General features: G+C 36.5%; 1 protein-coding gene across 1 annotated transcript; it reads left to right on the top strand.

Annotated features, from left to right (window-relative positions):
* Positions 1-14,001: 14,001 nt before the first annotated feature.
* On the top strand, positions 14,002-24,678 carry LOC110792116 (ABC transporter B family member 19). Its single transcript, XM_021996927.2, has 10 exons — positions 14,002-14,703; positions 14,867-14,921; positions 15,712-15,887; positions 16,686-16,886; positions 17,461-17,720; positions 17,824-18,140; positions 18,229-18,452; positions 18,542-19,361; positions 19,463-19,704; positions 22,961-24,678. The coding sequence occupies exons 1-10, from the start codon at positions 14,458-14,460 to the stop codon at positions 24,167-24,169; spliced, it is 3,750 nt and encodes a 1,249-aa protein (XP_021852619.1). The 5' UTR covers positions 14,002-14,457; the 3' UTR covers positions 24,170-24,678.
* Positions 24,679-27,778: the final 3,100 nt, after the last annotated feature.

Here is a 27,778-nt window from a genome sequence, read left to right on the forward strand (position 1 = left end):
AAGGATACTGAAACTAAGGGACAAAAATTAGTCTTTCATTTGCCTTATCCTACGTCTGGTGTAGTCATTCTCTTGTATTCTTCTTTTGGATTTCCTTGTTTCATCTGGACCATCTCTTCTACTTCAGTTTCTGCTTTGATTATTAGTTTCTGCTTCGTTTTTCAGTCTTTATACAATCGATGTGTACTACGGGCATTCTGCCATCGTCGTTGATGAATTTTTTTCTTTTGTCTTGCTTTGTACCTTGCAGTTGCCCAGATTGTGAACTCTACAGAAATGTAGTTAGATAAAATGGTTTTGAAATGAATTTTGTTTTGGCAAGCTATCCCCACTTGGTATTGAGTTTGATTTTGGCAAGCAAATGTTACTTTGCAAAGTAGACTTCCGCAATTTCTAAATCAGTGCTTTCATGTTGATTGGCATGACAGCCTATGTTGGGTTGTACGAGATTGGAGGTGCTAAGAAAGGAGATCGTGTCTTTGTCTCTGCTGCGTTTGGTGGTGTTGGCCAACTGGTTGGACAACTTGCAAAATTGAGTGGTTGTTTAATTACAAGGAAGAGTAATTTTGGTAATGGTCAAGGGAAGCGTAGGCCGAATAATCGAATTGTAGATTCAAAGATTATTTTTGTGTGAATTTATATTGTAAAATTACATTAAACAATATTATTTCAATATTAATGTGAATGAAGTATATATTGTTTACAATTGTCTATTTTATGAGGATTATGGTTCTTCTATTACCTAACAAAGAAAATTAGTGGTGGTAGCCCAGCTTATGTGCTATGTGATGTTGATTAAGACTGCTAGTTGGGGCGGGCAACACAAAGTTTGCCTCAACAGGCTTGTCTGTTGAGGGGGGCAATTTAATGTTCGCCTCAACAGGGTTGTCTGTTGAGGGGGGCTTTCAAATGCCCGCCTCAACAGGCTTGTCTGTTGAGGGGGGCTTTCAAATTCCCGCCTCAACAGGCTTGTCTGTTGAGGGGGGCTTTCAAATGCCCGCCTCAAAAAATATATTTTTGAGGCGGCCAAGCCCACCTCAACAGATCTCTGACCTGTTGAAGCCCCCTCTGTCGAAGCGGGCTATGTTCGCCTCAACAAGCCCGAAATGCCCCCCTCAACAGGGGTTTTTTCCACTAGTGAACCAAATCAAAGACTTGATTCTTAAGATTAAGATATTTCGGATTTAATGGCCTCGAACCATTTTAAGATTTAATGGTCTCAAACCTTAATCCATGTTTGAGAATATTTAATTTGTCGTAGCTTACCTATAAGTCACATGTTCTTGAAGCTCTTCCAAAATCTTCATAGATTTCATTCCTCAAGATATTTATGTATCTATCTTGGTAGAATTCTGTTCCTTATACGGTTTACCTAGGTATTGAACATAAAATGTTAGTGTCTATAAAGACATTACTCAAGTCCTTTGAGTATTAGGGTTTTCTTGAAGCCCTTTGAAGCTTTTCCAAAGACTTCATGTGTGGAGCGCTTCCAAAGACTCCTAAGTATCCTACATTTGTTTGTTGCTTGACTCAAAGTTCTTTTGAGGTCACTTCGAGGTCATATTTCTCCCACTTGCCTTTTTGGAAATACGATGGTTTCCTGAAAGACACTATCTAGAGAAACAACCATGTGTTCTCAAATTTGTGGTAGAATCAATACCTTTTGTTTCTATGAGTCGCTCATTAAGAAACATATATCTATTCTTGAGTTTGTTTTATGTAAACACTAATGCTGAAAAGATATAATGAAACAGAGTTCAATCCTCATGATATCTTTTCTCTAGCTTTGACAAATTTAGTTTTATGTGACAGTTGTTTGAGAGTATCATTTTGGAAATTGTATAGGAAAATAGTTGTGATTATCATTAATCGAATAAAATTCAATTTCTCCAACTAGACATACCATATTCTTGTGGAGCTTTAATTGTAATAATGCCATATAAACCATCTTGATAATAATTCTTGACTCATGCAAAAATCATCTTGATCTAGTCTAGATGTTCCAAATATCTTGCCAAGTTGATTTTATGTTATTTTGTGAATCGCATTGAAGCATTCATGTATTTCACTTTGAGTAAATATAGCCATATTTTCTCAATTTCTTGTGAAATAGATAAGTTATAAAATCCATCTTTGGCCCATGAACATAATTGTCTATAACCTTCTAACAATAGTCAATTTCTATGTCATGTTAAACAAGTAAGGCCCAAGTGTCTTAAATTAATCAACTTTCAAAAAAAATTCATGCCATGGAATCTTAAAATGTTGTCTTGTTGATATGGTCGTATGAAATTGCCAAAAATATGTGGAACACAAATTATATTATTTGATTTGAACCTTCAGAAGTTTGAATGTCAGGAGATTTGCTTGTTTATTAATCAATCATATGAGTCTTTTTAGCCAAACAACAGGCTAAGGGGCGCCGACCATTTTATTCAAATAAACCCTTAACGATTGTTTTTGTTTACTTTGAATGTGAGTCTTTCTGTGTCCAAACAGGAAATTGTTTATGATGATTAATGGAACAAAATTCCATTAAGTTCCAGCCTTTTGAAGGACTTTAAAACAAACAGATGACCCTATAGCTAATGAAGCACAACTTTGCTTCATTTCCCGCTTGTAGGTCAATAACCATACTTAGCTCCCGGAATTTGAGTTCTTAACTAAAGTTAGAACCTCAAGCGGTAATCTAATACCATAAGAGTTTATTTGCTAAGTCGTTTCTTTTCAACACCAATTAGAAGGTAGAAATAGGATTGTGAATTCATTTCTTTTGTTCCTGTTTCCTATCCTTTCTAGCACCTTTTCTTATAGTCCCCAAAGTTTAAACTCTTTGCTTGATCTTCTTACTTTATTATGCTAACAAAGTCCCTTTCCTTCTATTCAATTTGAATGACCATATCCAATGAGTCTAGTTCATTATTGAATCAAAAGGCAATTGGTTGTTAACCATTTGTGATACATGAGCCTTTAACTAAAAACTTCATAATTCCAAAATTACCCAGTATTTTGAATATATGAGGTCCAAATGGTCTACCATTCAAGTTTTAGTTGAAAACAACCATGAAGATCACTATAAGAAAATGTTATATCCTAGATACGCACTTAGTCTCCTTTCCCGGTATTTTGAATGTATGAGGTCCAATTGGTCTACCATTCAAGTATTAGTTGAAAACAACCATGAATATATCTATAAGAAAATTTATATCCTAGATATGCTCTCAGTCTCAAAATTAGTTACCAATCGATCGAGGAAATACCGTAGTTCTATTATGCGAACGCAATAAAGTTGAAGATTTATAATTATATGTATTATAATTTATATTCTACAAAATGAAATAGCAAAGAAAAAATTTATCATAATATAATAACTTTGAAATAAAAGCATACACATAATCATTAAAGCTATTAAACATTTCATTCATGCAATAAAACATGGTCCATAAGGAATGAAACGAATCCAAGATCCCAAAAGTCTTAAATCCTTAAGCATGCTTTGGCTTGTCTTAAGTCTTTTAAGATTCTAGGTAAGAAAAAACTAATTGCTAGTAATATCCAAATTACTGTTGGTTAATAAATTAATGTCATAATTTATTCCATTTCATAACATATACCAATATTGTTTGAGTTGAAACCACAATCAACGTGTTCCTTTGGGATACCTTATCATCTAGGAATACTAAAATAGCACCTCGCTTTGGTGGAAACCTACTATCTTAGGTTTTTGTAAGTGCTTGATTTGGATGGCTATTTTAAACTCAATATTCTGTGGACCTAGTTGTGTCTATGTTGGTTTGATCATTTAGTGAACTAAATCCTTAATCAAACATACAAATAACACATTCATGAACAATATACATTCATCAATATATATAATAGCATAAATAAATTTGGTGAACTAGTATGACCCCAAAAACTTGGCCTTGAAGCATCCAATCTTCCCTTCACCTTGTTAGCCTGGCACCGTCTTGAACTCCATTCAAAAGGCTAACTTAAAATTTTAAATAAACTAGAAGAACTTGAACTTAATAATCTAATTATGACATCAAAACTTCATGGTACGCAAACCATATTTAAAACTTTACATTCAAAGATAAAACAGTACACATACCGTATTTAACTATTCTAGTTTGTCCATACTAGTCACCTTCAATACTTGCAATACATAATAATAATATCTATGCATTCACCCACTCGTGTCCTAAAACGAATGGCCCAATTAAATAAAATATGCAAGTATTTACATGATTAATTAAAACCACGTTCATGTAAACGCGTCCTAAAATATTAACCAAAAATTAATTAAATTAAAATAAAATATCCTACGAAAATTATTTAAAATAATTAATTTAAATAATTTCATTTAAACGGCTCCCACTTAAACCAATATGTATTTTGGACCTTTTAATTTTAAATATTTAAACTCGCGGCTCGGCCCAAGTCAAATAAAATAGAATAATGAAAATATCCACCGTTAGCACCTTCGTGCAAAAATAAGACCAAAAATTAGGCCTTGAATTAAAAACGAAGCAAAAACAATGAACAATTTGATGCAACGTGGGCTAAGCAAGCGCCCAACCCAAACGCTGCCATGTGCATCAACCCTACCGCGCAAGGCGCAGGCCGCAAGCCCACACCCTGCACAGCAGCGTACAGGCACGATGCGCGCACCCGTGCACGAGCACTGCTCGCCGATGTTGTTTCTTCCCTCGCTCAGCGCGCGTTGGCTTGCCGCAAGCGCGTCGATGTGCCTGTTGTCCCGCGTGCACGCGTGCTCGCCCAAAGGGCTTCGCCCAGCACTACGCATCCGCAACACAATACAGGCAGCATGTCAAGGCCATGCGCGTGCCAGCGATGCCTTGTTGTCCCTTCCTTCGTCTCGTTTCCCATGCTCACATGTAGCAAGGCATGAAGCCAAGCCAACACACACACAACGCATGGAACTGAACCTCGCCTTGGTGCGATATGTCGCTCGTCCAAACTAAAAACAACAATCCAATTTTGATTTTTCCGAAACGATAATTTGCACGATTTAATATTTCATAATTTTAACAATTCCAATCGTTCTTAATTACGAAAAATGACAAAGTGGGTGATTTAATACAATTTCAAACAATCCAATTTATGAAATTTATAAATATAGGCTAATGAATATTCAAATTTAACGAACGAAGAACATCAACAAAAGTTTGAATAACTTTCCAATCCAAACATTTAAATCGTTCTTAACATTTAATTTTCATATTTTTTATCAAATTTGGTTTAGGTGAACGATTAAAATTAACGAATCCAATCAAAATTTTAATCCCTCAATTTTTAAATAAGTCATTTAAACATGAAATAATATTCTCCTTCTCACCTAAATAAATTTTCAGATCTAACCAATTAATAAAATTAATTTTCGATCAAAAATCCATTAATCTAGGTTAAATTGGGATTAGGGTTTATAATTAAAATTTATGAACGAAAAAGTTATCATAGGTTCATATTATTATAAAAAATAGTAGGACAAATTTTCAATTAATTATAAGTTGATTCTCTCATATAATTAATTAAAAACGCATCAAAATTAATGATTTAATTCATTAAACAACAAAAATGCCCAAACAATCCAACTTCGGGGCCTCCTTTTGATATTCTTTTCTCATAAGTTGATTTTAAAATGCCGTTTTCAATCAGATTATGCTAAGAAAAATCAAAATTCCAACACTTTACGAATACAATAACTTTTTTAACGATTCATCCAATAATCAAGAAAAATATTCGAAAAATAATAAAAAAAAATTAGAAAATTTCGACAGCACACAAACATATAAAATATGCTAAAAAGTACTTAATTACATGAAGCTCTGATACCATTGTAGGTGTTTACAGTTAAATACATAACATGATAGCGAAATAACCCCAAAGCCAACAAGCATGTATAAAGTACATATTAAGCATAACTTACGTTTGTATCCTGTTTTCCCCTTAGTTCAACGAAAACGAACGAAAATTCCAAATTTCGTTCCTCTACTTGGTTCACCGACACGTTCAGATCCGTCTTGAGATTGATGGCTTAAATCTCCTTTAAGATATTTTGTTTTTTGTGAAAAACACTCTAATGGAGGCACAGTGAGAATTAGGGTTCTCAAGGTGCTAGGGTTAGAATAAATTAAATAGTTATATGGAAAAACAACTAGTGAGAGGGAAGGAAATAACCCTTAGGGTTATTAAGCCAACCGGGCAAAGGCATAAATCCTTCAACCGGCCAACAAGCACACGCGCGCAGCACCAAAGCATGGTCCATGGGCCTTTCTTGGTGTGCGATGATGCTGCTTCCTATCCGCGCCCAACCGCCAGGGCATGGGCCGGCTCCATGCACGCTTGCAACGCTGTGGCCTGCATGCTCGGCTCGTTCCTTCTTTTGTTTTGCGTCTAATGCTTTACGTGAAGGACATAATTCCCTTGGTCCAAGTATGCATTTAATGTTAAGTCTAATAAATGCGGTTCAGTATTAATTAACAAGTTAATAATTCAGTGAGATCAAGTGAGCTGAATGCCTAGCTAGAGGCCGCTTCAGTTCAAGTGGAATTAATGATATTAATCCACAGCTTACTCTTGACTGAACCCGTAGGGTCACACAAATAGTACGTAAACGGAGCAAGTATTTAATGGCATTAAATACTCCATCTATGGATATTCGGAATCGACGGATCTTGGTTTCAGTGGGAGCTGAGATCGTCACAAGCAAGAAATGAATACTCCGGAAACGATGATATTGTCGGAAATGGAAATATGGATCCTATCGGAAATATATATATTATCCAAGTCGTAGATGTTGTCGGAAACGGAAACATGGTACGTATCGGAAAATATTATTGCAAATGGAAATATTACCGGAATCGGAAATATTGCCGGAAACGGAAATATTGTCAGAATCGGAAATATTATCGGAATCGGAAAATAATTCCGGAAACGAAAATATTAAATATTTGTTCGAAACGGAAATTAATTCCGGAATCGGATATATTAAATATTGTTCGTATCGGAAATGAATTCCGCAACCGGGAATTTAATCGGAAGCGCATCGTACGAATTAGTATCGGACGAGGCTTGCTAGACGAAGGCCCAGCACGAAGCCAGGCCCGCGCCCAGCAAGCCGAGCGCCCAAACACGGAGCTGCCATAGCCTCGCCAGGCCCAGCGCAAGGCCAGGCCCAGCAAGGCCTTTGGCGCGCGCGCGCTGAGCGTGTTGTTGGGCTGCGAGCAGCGACTGCTCGTGTGGGCCGCAAGGCCTGCGCGGGTGGTGCGATGCTCGTGGCCATACGACGCTCGTGTTCGTAACGAATCCTAATCCTATCAGAATTCGTGTATTGATTAAATCCTAATCCTAATAGATTAAATTTATTATTTAGAGTTCAAATAGGATTCTAATTAATAAATCCACATCCTAGTAGGATTATAATTCCTTTTCCATATCTCTATAAATAGGTGCCTAGGGTCATAATTTATAGAGACAATTGAAGTATTCAAAGGTAAGATTTTCAAGAAAATCAGTCACTCTCTTGCCCTTATTTAGCCGAAATCTATACTACCTTAAGGGCGATTCTAGTTGGTCAAGCTTAAGGCGGATCCGAACGTGCTGTGGACTATCTACGGAGGGACGACACTTGGAGTCCTAAAGACTTGTTCTTGTTCGGTTCGGGCGCAGCTAGGGAGGGCACGCAACAAAGTGTATGCATCTGAATTATGCTAAATGATTATGTGTGAATAATATGTTTCCTGGCTTTATGGTTTTTCCGCATGATTTATGTTTTGTCATATGTATCATAACCTAACATTACGGCCATTATTAGTCGTATTGTACGATACGATCCAACATCGTACGTTACGATTATTCGTTTCACTAGCTTACGAATATGCACAATACAATATACGATTCCGATCCAACGTCTTACCGTATATTTATGTTTTCCAAACTAATTTCCCAAAAATCCATTAAATGAATTTCCTATTAATTTAATCCGGTGATATGTTACATGCCAATGGTGTGACCTTATAGGTTCTGTCAGGAGTAAGTTGTGAGCCTAATATTGATTAGAACTCCTTGATCAGAAGCATTGCTCCAGCCAACTGTTCCGATCACTTGATCTTACTTAATTAATTGTTCGTAATTAATCTGAACTTTTGTATTGGACCAATGCACCTTGGGTGAAGGACATATTTCCTTCATGTTTCAATACATAAATGGATTACTTGACCTTGCATACCTTTCTTGCATGATTTGGATCAACAAAACCCCCTTTGGTTGCGTCATAAACATGAAGGAAATGTGTCCTTCATCCATGGTGCATTAGTCTAATACCAAGGTTCAGATTAATTATGAATAATTAATTCAATAAGATCAAGTGATCGGAACAGCTAGTTGGAGAAATATTTCCGATCAATGAGTTCTAATCCTTATTAGGCTCACCACGTACTCTTGACTGAACCTACAAGGTCACACCAATGACATAAAACAAATCATCGGATGAAATGTATCTGAAATCATTTAAAGGATATTCGGGAAATTAGTTCAAAAAACATAAATATACGATAAGAAGTTGGATCGTAATCTTATATTGTATTGGGTATATTTGTAAGCTAGGTGAAATGTATAATCATATCGTACGATGTTGGATCGTCAAGGTACCAATGAGCATTTTCCGAAAGGCCATCGGACACATACAAGGAGCTGCCAGCCCACGAGCCGTAGCGCGCAAGCACAAGGCCCATGAGCGTAGCAGCAGTGCGCAGAGCAATGCAGCAGCCCATGGCCCATGGCCTTGCTGCTTACCGCGCACGGGCCACATAGCAGCAACGCAACAATGTTGCAATGCTTGCTAGCTTGGGCGCGGCCCAAGGCCCAATAACGTGAAGCTGTGTGCGTGTGTGTGTGATTATGTGTTGGCCGACCATATGGCCTTAGGCCTTGGTCGGCCGACCATAATACTTTCCCTAGGTCATATTATTAACCTAATACTGTTTTCCACATGAGATACTAATTCATTCAACCCTAGACACAAAACAAGAACCCTAATTTCTCTATGTGCCTCCATTGTTTAATATTCCCAAAAGCCTATTACCTTGAAAGAAGATCCAAGCTGTCGGATTCAAGGCGGATCTGCACGTCTCAATGGACGATTGTAGAGGAACTACAAGTGGAGTTCTCGTTCGTGTTCGTAAACTAAGTGGGAGTACATTCATCAAACGTATGTATGCAAGCTTAAACTATACTTTTACAAGGATTCTGGTTTCGGGATTGTTTCCGCTTTATTAATTTGATTAACTGTAAATCCAAACAGTGGTATCACAAGCTTCATGTTTTAACTTATTTTAGCATATTATTCATGACTATTGTCGTGGTCGATTTTTTTTTGTTATTTTTTGAAGTTTTTTTCGGATTATTGGATGCATCGTGAAAAATTGTTGTTTTAAAAAAGTGTCGGATTATCGATTTTTCTGAGTGTATTGTGAGTGGAGATAATGTTCTAAGAAAGTCTTATAACCCCCCCCCCCCCCCCCCCCCCTAGAATTTTGAAATTTTGCCTCTAAGATGGATTTTTTGAGGGTTTTTCGTTTCAAATCTATTAAATCACGAATAAAAACAGATTTAAAAATTAATTATGATTGCTAATCAATATATAATTAATTGATATTTGTCCTACTTATTTTTTATAATTATTATGAAGTTTTAAAATCTATTTCTTTCATAACTTTTAATTATAAACCCTAATTCCGGAAACCCTAAATTATTGATTTTTACGATCGAAAATAAAATAGATTAATTGGTTAGATCTAAAAATTTGTTTAGGAAAATTTGTGAATATGATATCATGTTAAATGGCTCATTTAAAATTCAAGGATTAAAATTTTGATTGGATTCGTTAATTTTAATTATCACCTAAACCAATTTTGATTAAAATCTGAAATTTAATTGTTTGGAACAATTTAAATATTTGGAGTGGTTTATCTAAAGTATTCAAATCTTTGTTTATTAATATCGTTCGTTAAATTTGAATAAAAGTCAGCCTAGATTTATTAATTTCATAAATTGGATTGTTTGAAACTTTAATAAGTCACCCACTTTAATTATTTTTTGTGATTAAAAAACGATTGGATTTGTTGACTCGTCTCGGAAAACAAAATTGGATTTTGTTTGAAGTGGACGAGAAACCACTCGTACTTGTGCGAAGGCTGATGTCCGCATCGTGGCTGTGCGCGTCATGTCCTTGTGCTATGGCCGTGTGTGTGCTCATGCGGGGAGACGACAACAGGGGCAGCAAATCACATGAGTGGCCTTGGCTCGCCTTCTGCGATGTGCGACGACAGTGTGTTGGGCGAATCCCTTTGGGCGAGCACGCTGCACGTAGCACGGAAGGCACAACGACGCAGTGAGCCATGCGGCAAGCCAGCGCGCGCTGTGCGTGGGAGCAGCAAGCAGCGACGAGCTGGGCTCGCGTGCATGGGCCGCATCCAATTTATGCATGTTCCATGTTTTACGAGCATGGGCTTCGGCCTTTGGCCCGTGCGGCACAACTGTAGCACAGCGCAGTAGTGGGCTAGGCGCAAGCCAAGCCCACATAACAATGTTTTGTGCATTTTTGTTTCAGTTTTAATTCAACGCCTAATTTTTGCACGTAGGGGATAACATTGGAATTTTTTCGGTATTTTATTTTATTTGACTTGTGCCGAGAGTTTAAATATTTAAAATTAAAAGTTCAAACGGTATTGGTTTAAGTGGGAGCCTTTCAAATGAAAGTATTGAAATTAATTATTTTAATTAATTTTCATAGGACAAAACTTTTAATTAAATGAATATTTGATTAGAATATAATTAAGGAATAATAATTTGGAATTAATTAATCTTTTAGAGCGCGTGTACATGAACGTGATTTTAATTAATCATATAATTATGTGTAAGCTTACTTGGGTTGTGAGCCTAATAAGGATTAGAACTCACCGATCGGATACATTGTTTCAGCTAGCTATTCCTATCACTTGATCTTACTTAATTAATTATTCTGTAACTAATCTGAAACTTGGTATTAGATTTAATGCACCTTGGGTGAAGGACACATTTCAACAATATTTCTGTTTCCGATAATATATCCGATTCCGACAATATTTGCGACTCCGACAACATTTTAGCTTCCGAAAATATTTCTATTTCCAATAATGTTTTCTATTCGGACCATATTTCCGTTTCCGGTAATATTTTCGATTCCGTTAATATTTACATTTCCGATATAAACCATATTTCTGTTTCCGGTAATATTTTTATTTCCGGAAATATTCATATTTACGATAATGTTTCCGATAGGACCATATTTCCGTTTCCAACAATATCTTCGTTTCTGACAATATTATCGATTTTGCCTTTTGATGGTTTGTTTAGCTCCCACTGAAACCAACATCCATCATTTTCGAATATCCATTTATTAGAGTATTTACCGAATATTATATTCACCTAAATACTTCATTCGTTCACGTACTATTTGTGTGAACCCACGGGTTTAGTCAAGAGTAAGATGTGTTATTAGTAATATTAGTTCCACTTGATCTGAAGTGGTTTCTAGCTAGGCGTACAGATCACTTGATCTTACTGAATAGTTAACTTGCTTAATTAATCTAAACCACATTTATTAGGTTTCACATTAAATGCAAATTTGGAGCAAAGACATATACTCACTCCGTCCCATAATACTTGCATCGCTTTCCTTAAAAAGTAGTCCCCGATTACTTGCACCATTTCTATAAATGGTATACTTTTATTAATATTATATCAACTATCCACTTTACATGTCATTTTGTGGTCACACACACCCTCCCCCCACCCCTACCCCATTTGAAAAGTTGACACATATCCCCTATCTATATTAAAAAATATTTCACTATCAACTACCATGTAATTAAATAATAAGTCAATTACATTGCATTAAACTTTGTGCCGGTCAAACCGGTTCAAGTATTCCAGGTCGGAGGGAGTATTTCCTTCAACAATAAGGGCACAAAGTGACCGACGAAGTACGTTACACCCTCCGTACTTATTTAAATGATACACTTTCCTTAGTCGACCATAATTTATTAAAAGATACACTTTCTATTTTTGATATGCCATGATTTCCACTTTCAGTTTTATTAATATTTCTCTTTCTTGTGATCCTCACACTTACTCACAAATTATTTTTACTATAATAAATAATTCACCCGCTATCAATTTCTTACAATAAATAATACGGATATTTCATGAAATGCCCTCGAGTTTTTCCATAATTCACCAAACGCCCATCAAGTTTCAATAATTCATAAAATACCCCTCACAATTCGTACAAATACCCAACATACCCTTACTAATAACGGACCGCTAGTCTGCCGTTAGCCAAGTTTTCAATTCACCCAAATGCCCCTATTCTGAAACTTATTTCACCAAATGCCCCTATTGTGAAACTTATTTCACCAAATGCCCCAAACTTAAATATAGCTATTTTGATGTTTCAGCGACTAGTTTTTGTGTTTGAAAGGTAGCTGTTGGTCACGGTTGACTATAAAAGCCCCTTTGCTGAATGGTTCTTGTAAGTTAGATGTTATTTTGATTTGCTTTGCTAATTTCATAAGATTTTTGTCATGAGTTTTCTTTCAAAATCATCATCCACACCCAATGAGTCCACATATATTAGAGTACCTACCAATTTTTGTTATTGTGGTAGGAAATTTGTCATTCGAAGCTTTGATACAACACTCAATCCACAAAGGTTGTACTACAAGTGTGATCCTTGAAACAATCTGAGATGGTGAAAGGGAGTAGTTGAGCAAAAAAAACAAGGGGCAACAACACGAAGGACAATGCGGGGGAAGCTTAGGAAGGAGAAAGTATTGAAAACAGGCGAAACAGTAAGATGCAAGAAGAATTGAAGCAAATGAAGAAGAAGCTAAAACAACAACAAAAAGTAGTCAAAGTTGTAATACAAATGGGGATATTGATGTTTGTAATTTTACTGTTTGTAATCATGAAGTAAACACAAGTAATGAGAAACAAATTCACATTTCATAAATAATTGATGTTGCATAATCTGCACAAAATACCAAACTGGGAAGCATTTCTGTTTTTAGCTTCACTTACAAAACATCTTTGCACCAACTACATTTAATGTTATTTTCTACTCAATGAATATGTGCAAGATCAAAACAGATGTGCAAAAAACTACCCCAAAAAGCATTAGCAGCTATCCAGAAGAGCTTGTGGAACACCACTTCAACCTCCATTCCTACCACAATAACAAAATTTGTTAGGTACCCTAATATATGTTGACTCATTGGGTGTGGAAGATGATTTTGAAAGAAAACTCATGACACAAATCTTATGAAATTAGCAAAGTAAAGTAAAATAACATCTAAAATACAAGAACCATTCAGTAAAGGGGTTTTTATAGCCAACCATGACCAAGAACCACTTTTCAAACACAAAAACTAGCCGTCGGAACATCAGAATAGCTATATTTAAATCTGGGGCATTTGGTAAAATAAGTTTCCTAATAGGGGCATTTGGTGAAATAAGTTTCAGAATAGGGGCATTTGGGTGAATTGGAAACTTGGCTAACGGCAGACTAACGGCCCGTTATTAGTAAGGGTATGTTGGGTATTTGTACGAATTGTGAGGGGTATTTTATGAATTATTTAAACTTGATGGGCGTTTGGTGAATTATGGAAAAACTCGAGGGCATTTCATGAAATTTCCGTAAATAATAATCCAATATCTTACTTTTATCTTATTTTAATAAATTCAATTTAATGTCTTTAAATTATATGCCAATTGATTAAAATGTATATTTTAAATAAATTTATAAAGTTTATCCAACTAAAATAAAGAAACAAATTATACAGGTAATCATTTTCTCTTTTCAAATACCAAGGGCCCCACAATAAGGGTAAGGGACCAAAAATGACTGCTATAAAACGAGCACAAATCCCTCTCTCTCTCCTTAGAACTTTCACTTCATCACTTCTCCCATTTTCCGTTTTCCTTTGACCACCCACACTCCCCACCTCTTTCTCTCTCCTCCGCTTCAAACTCCGGCAGTCGAGTTTTAGGTCCGTTCCTCCAAACCCAATTAATTTAACAAAATCAACCCATTCCCCAACATTGTGTGCGAATCGAGAGCACAAATTCTCATACAAATATTTATACTAGCAGGAGTAAGTTTGACCAAAATACTTTGTTTATAATCTCTCTTTTACTACAAAATAAATGAGAAAGATTCCTCTTCACCTCTGCTTGTCCTTCAATCCAGATCTTATTAATGGCGCTTAACTAACTAAGCCTCTCTCTCTCTCTCTTTCTCTATCTGTCTCTTCGAACTCAACGGTCACATTCATCACATAAATCTCTCTATTCTCTAATTCTCTCTCCTCAAAAGCACCATTTTTCTGTTGAAGAATGGCGCAGACGAGTGAAGGCAAACCGGTGGCGGAGGCGGAGAAGAAGAAGGAACAAACGTTACCGTTTTATCAGCTGTTTACATTTGCTGATAAGTATGATTATCTTTTGATGAGTGTGGGGAGTTTAGGAGCCATTATTCATGGCTCTTCTATGCCTGTTTTTTTCTTACTCTTCGGTGAAATGGTTAATGGTTTTGGTAAAAATCAGTCTGATCTTCAAACTATGACTAATGAAGTTTCCAAGGTAATTTTTTTTTCTAACCCCGCTTATTTTTAATCTGTTATGCACTCGGGTGTACCTAAAACATGTTACACATGCCTGAAACATTTCATGATAAATCGCTAAATGAACGTTTGCAATTGGATCTTTGATCTTTTCTGATTTTGATTTCTTTATTTTTGGGCAGTATGCTTTGTATTTCGTCTACCTTGGCCTCATTGTATGCGCCTCGTCCTACGCAGGTGAGTTTTTTGGATGAAACTATTTCCTTTATTATAGATGCAAATTTGTCCCTAAAATTAAGATAAATTAAGTTAATGCTACTCCGTATTATATATTCCGTCTGTCCGGAAGTAGTTGTCATGTTGTCGCAACCCTTTCGACCACCCGGGTAAAGAATCTTGAACAATAATTGGGTCCGTCACAATGTTTTTCACCATTCATTCCAAATGGGTTACTTCATTATTTCAGAAAATACTTTGTGTGATTTTTTTTATGGACATCTTAACACTTTTTTACGGAGTAATATGTGATTATTGTTATTTTTGGATCAATGGTGTGACACTTTTAAAAAAAATGATCAAAGTGAAGTGATGGAGGAGACTAGAGAGTGGGGTGCAAAAAAGAGGAAGTGTGTTCTTTAAATCAAATAATGAAAAACAAAGTATGATTTTGGTACAATGACTTGATGAAATTCTTACTGTTGGGTATGATTTTAGTGATGCAAAGTTGCATATAAAAACCATTTGTTAGGTGTGGCCTTTGCACAATTGCACGTGGTCCGTGGACCGTGCTTTTGTCGTTTTTATCTTTCATCTATCAATTTTTTTCATAATATTATCCCCACCCATCACATTTACAATCTATAATACTGGTTAAATTGATTTTGACACATCGCTTATGTTGCCCATTCTTTCAATTATTATTAGTGATATAATTTTTTCTATTATTGTGGGGTTGGAAATTGGTTTTAGTAGATAAAAGAATTTATCGAATTTTTGATTGATTTTTGTTTGTTTTTAATAATTGTAGAAATTGCGTGTTGGATGTACTCTGGAGAAAGGCAAGCAGGAGCATTGAGAAAGAAATATTTAGAGGCAGTTTTAAAGCAAGATGTGGGGTTCTTTGATACGGATGCTAGAACTGGTGATATTGTTTTCAGTGTTTCCACTGATACTCTTCTTGTTCAAGATGCCATTAGCGAGAAGGTTCTTGAAAACTTCTTATATAACGAAACTTATCTGAACATATAAGAACTTGTCAGCAATGCGTATTTTAGTTGTCAATTAACATGGGTTAACCTTTATTTGAACTTATTTAAAAGGCGAAAAGAACAGAGAGGAAATCTTTTTACTGATGAAGACTGAGGTCAACAATTGTGGGAAAAGAAAATGTTACTCCATATTTGAGTAGTGTACAAATTTTCTATGATTAAAATAAATTTAATATCCACTGTAAAGGTGCACCCACCCATTCATTAGTGTCATGAAGAAGCACGTTAGAAAGTCTGTCTTATCAGGCGCCCTGTTATTGCAACTTTAACATGTTTCCTCTTATGCTTTGCTATTGTTGGTACTTCCCATTTATGCAACAGTGACTCTTCATTTCAGTTATCACGTCTTTGTCAAAAATTCTACCTTCCCAAATTTGATTGAAAATGCTTTGTCATTTCCGTTTATGGCATGTTAGATATTGGAAAATTTTCATGAAAGGGTAGAGCATGACACAACAATATGTACATTTTAGGTGAAGTGAATTCATGTAATGTGTCCCTTGTCACATAGGCCTTTCACATTCGAGATAATTTCTCATTTAGGGACAGGGAGGAGAGGAGGAGTGGTGTAGTTTGTACTGCATGTTTTGTACTTTACCAAGATATTTTAAAAGAATGAAATGTAACGTCCCTTTTCCTTGATGTTATAGTATATTTAGTACCACTTAAGTACTTGAGGAAAATGATCTTGGGTCTAAATAAAAAGTTTGATGGGTGAATGAAATATATGCAGGTGGGAAATTTTATACATTATCTATCAACGTTTTTGGCGGGATTGGTGGTTGGGTTTGTATCGGCATGGAAGCTGGCATTATTGAGTGTTGCAGTTATTCCTGGAATCGCATTTGCTGGAGGTCTTTACGCTTACACTCTCACCGGACTCACGTCTAAAAGCCGTCAATCATATGCCAATGCTGGTATTATTGCGGAACAGGTCAGTCCCAAATTTTCCTTTTGCAGTGATTCAAGGGAAATTTTTTTGACCAAAATGGGGAGAGGAGAGGGGAATGAACAAGGAAATTCATAACCGGAAGTTTTGGTGCCATGATTATGATTATGATTATGCTATGTTGGTGCATTTTTGTCATGAACCTGGCATGCGTTCCATGTTTTTTAGCTAACAGCTTTGTTTTTTTGTATCTTCATGATTACTCTTTTCCAAACCAAAAACTTTTGTTTGTGAGTATTATCATTATCATTATCATTACCCCATTGCCTCAAAGAGGCTCCCGCAAGAAGCGAGGTAAGTGGGGGTCGGACGTACGCAGCCTTACCCTCTAATTGCAGAGAGGTTGTTTGTGAGTATATTTATAGAAATTGCTTACAACGGATATGGATTGTCCTTTTGCTATGCTGCTTGCCTGCTCGTCTTTATTACACTGTATATTAGGAATAGCTTGATAGAATTATTAACATAATAGTTGTGAGAACTTGGATTAGGCCTAAATAGATTACTTTTAATATATTTGATACCTTATGGTGATAATTGTGGAATTCCTGTTGTTTAGGCCATAGCGCAAGTTCGAACGGTGTATTCATATGTTGGGGAGACGAAGGCGCTTGATTCATATTCTGATGCCATTCAAAATACACTTCAACTTGGTTACAAGGCTGGGATGGCAAAGGGTTTGGGTCTTGGATGTACGTATGGTATTGCTTGCATGTCATGGGCCCTTGTTTTCTGGTATGCCGGTGTTTTCATCAGGAATGGGCAGACTGATGGAGGAAAGGCATTCACTGCCATTTTCTCAGCCATTGTTGGTGGCATGTAAGAACAAAAGACTTTTTAACTTTTAAGACTAAATTCCTGTTTTTTTAAAGGAGGGAACGCAAAGGTGCTGGTATTGATTTTTGCAAATTCGTTGTTACAGGAGCTTAGGTCAGTCATTCTCAAACCTGGGGGCCTTTAGCAAAGGGAAAGCAGCTGGATACAAGTTGATGGAGATAATCAAACAAAAGCCAACCATAGTCCAAGATTTGTCCGATGGGAAGTGCTTGGAAGAAGTCAGTGGGAATATAGAGTTCAAGAATGTATCATTCAGCTATCCTTCTCGTCCAGATGTTATGATCTTTCGAGATTTTTCAATATTCTTTCCTGCGGGAAAGACTGTCGCAGTTGTTGGTGGTAGTGGTTCAGGGAAGAGTACTGTTGTCTCCTTGATTGAGAGGTTCTATGATCCTAATGGCGGTAAGTTAGACAATTCGGTTTCACTAGTGTATCGTAAGAAGACAGGAATGGATGTTTTTGCTAAAAAGTGATACTTGCACGTTTACAGGTCAGGTTTTGCTGGACAACAATGACATTAGGACACTGCAATTAACATGGTTGCGTGGTCAAATTGGTCTGGTGAACCAAGAGCCGGCGCTCTTTGCAACCACCATTCTCGAAAATATTCTCTATGGAAAACCTGATGCTACAATGGCTGAGGTTGAAGCTGCTGCCTCTTCTGCCAATGCACACAGCTTCATTACCTTGCTTCCAAGTGGATACAACACTCATGTAAGATTCTACTGTTGGAATATGAAGATTTTTGTTAGTCAACTCTTTATTAATATCTTCATTTATTCATCAATTTGATGAAAATGCAGGTGGGTGAAAGGGGTGTTCAGCTTTCCGGTGGTCAGAAACAGAGAATAGCTATTGCTAGAGCAATGTTGAAGAATCCTAAAATTCTCCTCCTAGATGAAGCCACAAGTGCACTTGATGCTAGTTCTGAGAGCATAGTCCAAGAAGCACTTGATAGGTTGATGGTAGGAAGAACAACAGTGGTTGTTGCTCACCGACTTTCCACCATTAGAAACGTTGACACAATTGCTGTAATTCAGCAAGGACAAGTTGTCGAGACAGGAACACATGAGGAGTTGATAGCTAAAGCCGGTGCTTACGCGTCATTGATCCGGTTCCAGGAAATGGTTGGAAATAGGGACTTCTCAAACCCTTCCACACGCCGTAATCGCTCATCAAGATTAAGCTGTTCTCTCTCCACAAAATCCTTGAGCCTTCGTTCCGGAAGTTTGAGAAACTTGAGTTACTCATACAGCACAGGTCTTGATGGCCGTATTGAGATGGTTTCTAGTGCTGAGTCTGAGAGGAAGAATCCTGCACCGCGAAATTATTTTTGCCGGCTTCTTAAACTCAATGCCCCTGAATGGCCTTACTCAATTATGGGCGCAGTAGGATCAATACTGTCTGGCTTCATAGGTCCAACTTTTGCTATCGTGATGAGCAATATGATAGAGGTTTTCTACTATTCAAATTATGCTTCTATGGAGAAGAAGACTAAGGAATATGTCTTCATTTACATCGGGGCAGGAATTTATGCGGTTGTTGCATACTTAATCCAGCATTACTTCTTTAGCATCATGGGTGAAAACCTCACAACAAGAGTTAGAAGAATGATGCTTGCAGGTAGTTTATGTTCTCCCCTTTTTTTTTCACAATCTCTAAAACATGACTATATTTTACAGTTTAGCATATCAAATGGAATGTTTTCGTTTGATTTTGTGCAGCAATTATGAGGAATGAAGTCGGATGGTTCGATGAGGAGGAGCACAACTCTAGCCTCTTAGCAGCTCGCTTAGCAACTGATGCAGCTGATGTGAAGTCTGCAATTGCGGAGAGGATCTCGGTTATACTGCAAAATATGACCTCTCTTCTCACATCCTTCATCGTTGCTTTCATTGTGGAATGGAGGGTTTCACTTCTCATTCTAGGAACATTCCCACTTCTGGTCCTTGCAAACTTTGCTCAGGTAAACATTTTTCACCTTCATTAATATGCAAAATTTACCGTTTCTTTCTTCCAAGTTGCATTCTTCACTACACATGATTCACATAGTATTCAAAAGCTGACAATTTTGTAAAGTTTCCTTTAACCTTGATTTAGCAACTGTGTAATTCCTATGATGTTAAGATATTAACTGCGACCAAGTTACTTATTAACCTATTTACCCTTGTTAAACCCGAACTCCAATCACCAATTTAAAGCATCAGTCTTTTGGCATACGGTTAATGACCTTTTTCAATGACATAACAGTCGTTCCACACGACGTTAGAGCATCAATACTAAGCTTACTCTTATTTGCCCCCTCTTAATCTCTCTCCTTGTCCAACTCATCACCATCTCTTAATAAGAGTTGCCCATGAAAAATTCCAAGAAATAGACTAACTCTTACTACGTATTTGCTACCTCTTAAATACCCTTTTACATATTTTTCTTTTTTAAAAAAATAAAAAATGAAAAAACAAACACAAACCTCCACCTCAACCCCCTCTTATTTTCTAAGAGCTACCTCTTATTTAGAGGAAGTCACAATCAACCTCTAAATAAGAGGGGGCTAAGAGTTACTACATTTTAGTTAAGAGTTAGCTCTTAAAGAGAGAGAAAATTTAAGAGGGGGTTAAGAGTTGTCTATTAGTGGTCTAACTGTTAGAAAATTAGCCGAACTTGTTTTTCATTAGTATGGTAATGATAGGTCGAAGGAAGAGTACTTTGTAGACAACTGTAAAATTTACAAAAGACATGGGTAATGGGTATTGGCAAAAATGTCAAAGACCAAACAATTAAATTTTTAGCTGAGAGTGTTGTCAGGACCCCTGTATTTCTGAGCTTCTGGGTTGTCATCTATTGGAATCTTATGTTTTCATTACTTGCAAAGAAGTAAACGACAAATGGGTAAAAGACTCCCTCTTTCCACGCATATGCCTTGCACGTGCTTCCCCTTCCATACCTCTCAATCTCCGGAAATCCACACTAACCCCGTTTTTCAATAATGCATCTTTGGACTAATATAATGCAAGAATTACACTTTCTCAAAACTTCGAATGCATACACTGGGCTGCTGGAGTGGTTCTTCAAATATCTCTTGCCAACATTAAGGCTCTCGAAGGACTATTAAGTATAAAAATTGAATCTTGTTGACAAGAATCCACTTTATTTGTGTAAGCCAATCAATTATGACATGTGGCTAAAAACAAAAATTGAAATGGGAAGATCATTTCGGGAAATCATAAAAGAAAATAGGAAAACGTTGAAAGGAAGGAGTACTTTATGATAAATCAACTATTTAATTATCATCAATACATATTATGGATATGAGGTTAAATAAATAAAAAATATTTGCTCGTTTAAAAAGAAAGATTAAGAAGTGTCTCACTGTCCACATAAATTCGGTTGAAGTCTATTTTGCTCTAGATTAAGGAACGTACCTAAAAAGAAGTGGTAAATATATTGGGCAAAATTGCTACTGTTTATTTATCCATCTCTAGGGTGTTGTCTCTCCCATTTGTTACCTTTACTTAACTTCCTGCCAGAAGATCTGAGTGGGTGAATTCTCTCTTGTGATAATGTTATTACCTTTTCTCTCTCCAAATTTTAACACTGCCTTTTAAGTACCTATGTGAGAGTTTCAAAAGATTCTTAGTCAGACCCCGTGATCACATGCTCTTTTTTATATTACTCCGTATATTATATGAATTTCATACTCCATACAAATATCCAATCATTCATCATTTCTTTTTATGTGTGTTTGTGTTTTCTACAACTTATGACATACGGAGCTGAAAATCCAATTAGACTCCTCCCAAAACTAAGTTTAACTTAGATATCCGCTATTATGTGAATAGTGTTAAAAATTAAATGGATCTTCTACAAATGCGAACAGACAAGTAGTTTTTATGGGCCTGGCAAAGATTTATTGCTACAATAATGTGCCTTATGTTTACCTTTTTTGCCTATTAAGTATTAACCCAATGGTGAAAAAAGTTTCATTAACTGTTTTCCACCACTTTTTACTGTTTAGGGTATTTCAGGTAAAAATTCTCCCTTGCCTTGTCATTGTTCTTGTTCTAGGGTTCTGCAGCACTAACGTTTTGTGTATCAGACAGTACTTTTTGGGTTGATTGCAATTATTTTCTTATTTGTGTTTTTAACTTTTTATTATGGAGTAAAGATTGTAAGTCCCAACATTTAGTCAAGTTCATCAGTCCACGTGTCAGTCAAATAGGTCTGCTACATTTGTGGTCCTCTGCTTTCCTTAATTAAATTGTTCTGCATCCGACCCACCATAATTTGCAGTGCTTCAGTAACATGCAAAGCAACATTATTGTACAAGAAATGTGATTAATAATACGGGAAATAAAACAACCGTTAAATGTTTTTGAACATCTTTTGTAAGTTTACAACTGATTAACTGTATATGAAGTATAAGTGTATAACATTTGATCTTATTCCTTTTATGCATGTACCCATTTTTCATTACTTGTAACCTTGTTGGGTGTGGCATTCTCAAGGGGTTTTGAACAAAACAACCGTTAATAATACTAGTAGGATGGTGGTGATAACAGGCAAATAGATATAATATTGCTACTACGGATACGAACATTAAGGACAGTTCGGTAAAAGTTAATTTTTCCGTTTAGTGTAGTTTGAACTACAGTAGACTACGGCTACGAACATTAAGGACAGTTCGGTAAAAGTTAATTTTTCTGTTTAGTGTAGTTTGAACTACAGTAGTAAAAATCAGATGGCGGTACTAGTTTATGCTTTAAGACCACTTGACAATAGTGATAAAATTTAGAAAGTAATCTAGTCATCTCTATTGTCAATTTTGCTTCCATGTGATTTATTTATAAAGATACTCACTTTCTCTAACATGTAATGTTTATAAACTTATAATCCCAAACTATTGGTCTTTTATTGATGTGATATGACTTTGTAGGACATTGATTGTGCACTAGAAAAACTAAGTAGGGCATTGTTCTTTTGGAAAGAAAGTGACTGATGTTATGGATTAGTTTCTCCTTAGATTTTTCAAAGTTGGTGCATCTAAAAGTGTTCATATCAAAAGAATCTTGGTGGAACAATAAACTTTATGGAATGGACGTGATGAAAAGAACTCCATTATATCCCATATACGAACTAGTGTTTAATATCAAGTACTATAAATTCTCCTAGTGCTATCTGCTGGGTGGCTACTAAATAGTGTTTTGCAATTGTGCAAACTGCAGCAACTATCACTGAAAGGATTTGCAGGAGACACAGCAAAGGCGCATGCAAAAACGAGCATGATTGCAGGCGAGGGGGTGAGCAACATTAGAACGGTAGCAGCATTCAATGCTCAGGAGAAGATCCTTTCCCTCTTTTGCCACGAGCTGCGGGTCCCACAAAAACGTAGCTTCCGCCGTAGTCAAACTTCTGGGGGTTTGTTTGGCATTTCTCAGCTTGCTTTGTATGGTTCAGAAGCCCTGATTCTGTGGTATGGTGCTCATCTCGTAAGCCAAGGTCTTTCGACTTTCTCTAAAGTCATTAAGGTTTTTGTAGTCCTAGTCATCACAGCCAACTCAGTCGCTGAAACTGTTAGCCTTGCTCCTGAGATCGTAAGGGGTGGAGAGGCTGTAGGATCCGTTTTCTCAATCTTAGACCGTTGCACAAGGATTGACCCAGATGATTCAGAAGCAGAACCTGTTGAATCCATCCGTGGGGAGATTGAATTCCGTCATGTTGATTTCTCATATCCAACTCGCCCTGATGTTCTCGTGTTTCAGGATTTCAATCTCAGAATCCGAGCAGGCCAAAGCCAAGCCTTAGTCGGAGCAAGTGGGTCTGGAAAGAGCTCTGTGATTGCATTGATTGAGCGATTCTATGAACCAAGTGCCGGAAAAGTCATGATCGATGGCAAGGACATCCGAAGATTGAATCTCAAATCTCTTAGACTTAAGATAGGTTTAGTACAACAAGAACCAGCTCTGTTTGCTGCTAGCATTTTCGATAATATCGTGTATGGGAAAGAAGGAGCGACAGAGGCAGAAGTGATAGAAGCTGCTAGAGCAGCCAATGTACATGGCTTTGTCAGTGCATTGCCTGAGGGCTACAAAACTACAGTTGGTGAGCGAGGAGTTCAGCTCTCAGGAGGTCAAAAGCAGAGGATCGCTATCGCTAGGGCAGTACTGAAGGACCCTGCCATCCTTCTTTTAGATGAGGCTACAAGTGCCCTAGATGCAGAGTCAGAATGCGTCCTCCAAGAGGCCCTCGAGAGGTTGATGAGAGGCCGCACCACTGTCGTCGTTGCACATCGTTTGTCCACAATAAGGGGAGTTAGTAGTATAGGAGTGGTACAAGATGGGCGCATTGTAGAACAAGGTAGCCACTCCGAGTTAATCAGTAGACCAGAGGGAGCTTATTCCCGACTTTTACAACTTCAACTCCACCATGTGTGAACAAGCAAATAGCTATCCAATCATAACCGTAAGGGGGGCTTATTCGTGGCATCCGAGTTGCTGAGATTGGTTAAAGTTCTGTTATCCGCGACATTAACAAGCTGTCGGTTTTAGCTAATTCTTTTTTCAATGATGGTGGTGGGTGACCGATGATGGTGATATTGCTGTAGATATGGGCATAGTAAGGGTATTTCTAGGTATTTCTTTTCTTTTTCTTTTTTCAAAATCCGATTTGATTTCTGTATGGGAAAGAAATCATTGTATTTTATGTTTATGAATGGAGGGTGCAGAAAAAAGGGAAGTATTTGCATGTGACTGTGAGGCGCTGGGTTTGGTTAAGAGTTTTGTTGTAGGCTTTTTCACTTCCTTACTGTAAGTTGTTACCTGGAAAAAGATCTGCAGAAGACCTTTCCAGCTTAACTAAAAAAAGCTCCCTTTTTTTCCTATTTTTAAATGTTTGGTAACATGAATGCATAATTTTGGACTAATTTACTCATATTTCTCTGACCCATGTTCAGTGTTTTTGCTAGCATCATACAATTGTTTTGTTTGAAACTTTAGATAAGTTTCCCAATTTGTTGGTACCTCTAAATGGCCGTGTCATTACAGCCCAAAATAGTTCATAGTAATAACAATGAAGAGTTTTATTATGGAAAAATTACTTTTAATAATCCAACCTTTAAGCCATTTGCCAAAATTAATCCAACCTTTTAATTATTTTTTATTAATCCAAGCTTTATACCCCTTTAATTTTTATTGATCCAACATGGCCCGTTGTGGCTGCGTTGGGTTGTTTCGTCTTGGGCTCCAAGAAATATCCGATTACTTAATTCCCAAGTAACCTTGGATTAAGTATTTCTAGTCTTAGTAGAATTCAAATGATTAAGAGTTTAATTAATGTTGCAATTCTTAATGAATAAGAATTTCAATCCTAGTAGGGTTGGTAATTCTATTCCTAGCAAGACTCAAATTCCTTATTTCCTACACTATAAATATGAGGCTAGACCCTCATAATTGTATACATAGATTGAATTCAAATCATATTCTTTATTCCCATTGTGTTCAAGGGAGAACATAATACAAGCCTAACCGAATACATAAAACCTTAAGTAAAATCCTAGTTGGTTAAACCTAAGGCGGATCTGAACGTGCTGTGGACTTTCTACGGAGGAGCAACGTTTGGGGATCTAAAGACTTGTTCTTGTTCGGTTCGGGAGCAGCTAGAGAAGGCACGCATCACATTGTATGTCACCTAAATTATGCTAATTGACTATGTGGCAATTAATTTGGATTCTGGCTTTATGGTTTTTCCGCATGAATTATATTATTGTATTATTCATAACCTAACAGTGGTATCACGAGCCTCTAATTAATTCAATAATAAATTATAGTTAACATAGATTAAATTTTATAAATTTGCAATGAATTAAAGGGGCGATTAATTTCGTGGATGTAATTGATTGCAAATTCGTGCGATTATTTGATTATACGTTCGCAGGATTTTTCGGCAGTTTTGTCAATAATGGTCGAAATCTTATGTTTTTATAGTGAATTTGGCATGTAAACGACGTTTTAAAATTTTGACAAAATCAAAGATTTGATTCCGAACCCGGAATTCCCAAATTCGAAGCCTAACTATGACCTTTCGAAGGTTTTAGTTTTTCGAATGCAAAATTTGTAATTTTTATGATGTTAAATTAAATATTTGCGAATCTTGTATGTAAATCTTGAATCTATGATTGACCTACTGTATATGTTTAACAATTTTAAGGTCTAATTTTGTTAATTATACAACCTAATTTGTAATTATAATTAATTCGTTGAATTTCAAATAATTTTAGAATTTGTTTTGAATTTCATAATTAGTTGATAATTTAATTAGGATCCTATGATTAAAAACCACCATAAAATTTGTTGAAATTGAAAAGTTTTAAAATTTTATGACCTAGATTTGAATCCCTAGGAAAATATTTAATCGGAAATTAATTTGAATAATAAATTTTCGATTTTTTGCCTAAATTTAGTGAAATTAATATGAATTATTAATTTGTCGTTAAATTTAAATATAAAAGTTTTGATTTTTATAAATCGTTCACAAACTTGCACGCACGAAGCAATGGAAGCTAAGTGTTACCCTTAAGGGGTGTTGCATAGTGCGGGTATGCGACGACGAGCAAGGGAGCATGTCGCCCATGCGGTACTAGGCATCGAGCAAGCATGAGCATGCGCGCACAGGCACGGGCCTGTGCAGTGTGTGCTGTGCAATGTGATGGAGCAAGGCGACGAGTGTCAAAGTGCAAGGCAAGAGGCAGGGCAACAACACAACGAGCAAGGGAGCTCGCGTGCCGCTGCGCCAAGCCCCCTGCCCAGCGCACGGCAACAAGCACAGCGTGGGATGTTGCGTTGCTCGCTGTGATGCATCACTCGGCCAGCGACAAGCAGGCCATGGGCGCTGCACTTGTGCACGCGGCCCATGGGTGCTGCGGTGTGGCTTGCTTGGGCGAGGCGTGGGCTTCGGCCTACGGCCTTGCCTTGGCACATTGGGTTGTTTATTTGTTTTTCGGTTGAATGTCGATTTTAATTAAATTTCGTAATTTTTAATTTTCCCCGGAATTTAATTTTGATTAATTTAATTATTATAAATTATTTTATACTAATAATTTTAATAAAATTAAAACGTTGGTAAAATTATAATTAATTAATTTTAATCAACTGAAAATAATATTAAGGGATTTAAAAATTATTTTATATGAGCTTTAAATCTTAATTAAATTTGTAAGTTTCTGGTTGGACTAGGAAATACAAGTTTATGTTTAAAATTTGTAAAGCATGTGAATTCTTGGTTTTAGTGGGAGCTTTTAGTCATTAAACTCTTGATTAGGTCTTTATTCCTTTAAGGTTATAACAACTCGATTAGAACTAATAAGGTTGAATAATTTTTAGATTGTTGGAACCTTTGATTAGTTGCTGCAAATTTTTATGTGATGCATGCTTTTTCTACTAACTTGCTATGTGGGCAATTCATTGATAAATGAATGGATGAATGGTATATTGTAAATGTACTGTTTTGCAGGTTATGGAAAGTGACTAGTATTGCCCAAATAGAATAGAAAATATGGTCTGCGTACCATTAATTTGAATGGAAAATTGGTCTTATGCACCAAAGTTTTATAAATATGGTCTGCGTACCATCAAATAGTTGTAATTAGTTTTAATTATAGCATATCCTATTTGAAGAAAATGGCGCCTCCCATGGTGAAATTCAAGACGGAGTTTCCAATCAATTTTCAAAGACGGAGTTTGAAGTTGAAGCTTCAAGATGAAGTCGGGCCATACTAGATCACATTTAAGTCTTATGCATGCTTTAAGTTATTTATTGCTTTAAATATGTCTTAATAATGCATGAGATTATGGCTTGATTATGTTGCATGATTAAGGATTTTAGTTCACTTAAAATCTAACCAACATAGAAAAAGCCTTAAGTTCCAAACTTTAAAAATTGAGTTAAAAGGTGCCATTCCAAAATAACGCTTACTTGGATAACCTTTACATCAATCTAAGTAATAGTTTTCCGCCATAGCGAGGTGTTACTTGTTGATTCTAAAGGGG

This window comes from Spinacia oleracea, chromosome 1 (assembly GCF_020520425.1).
Source record: "Spinacia oleracea cultivar Varoflay chromosome 1, BTI_SOV_V1, whole genome shotgun sequence".
Taxonomy (NCBI): domain Eukaryota; kingdom Viridiplantae; phylum Streptophyta; class Magnoliopsida; order Caryophyllales; family Amaranthaceae; genus Spinacia; species Spinacia oleracea.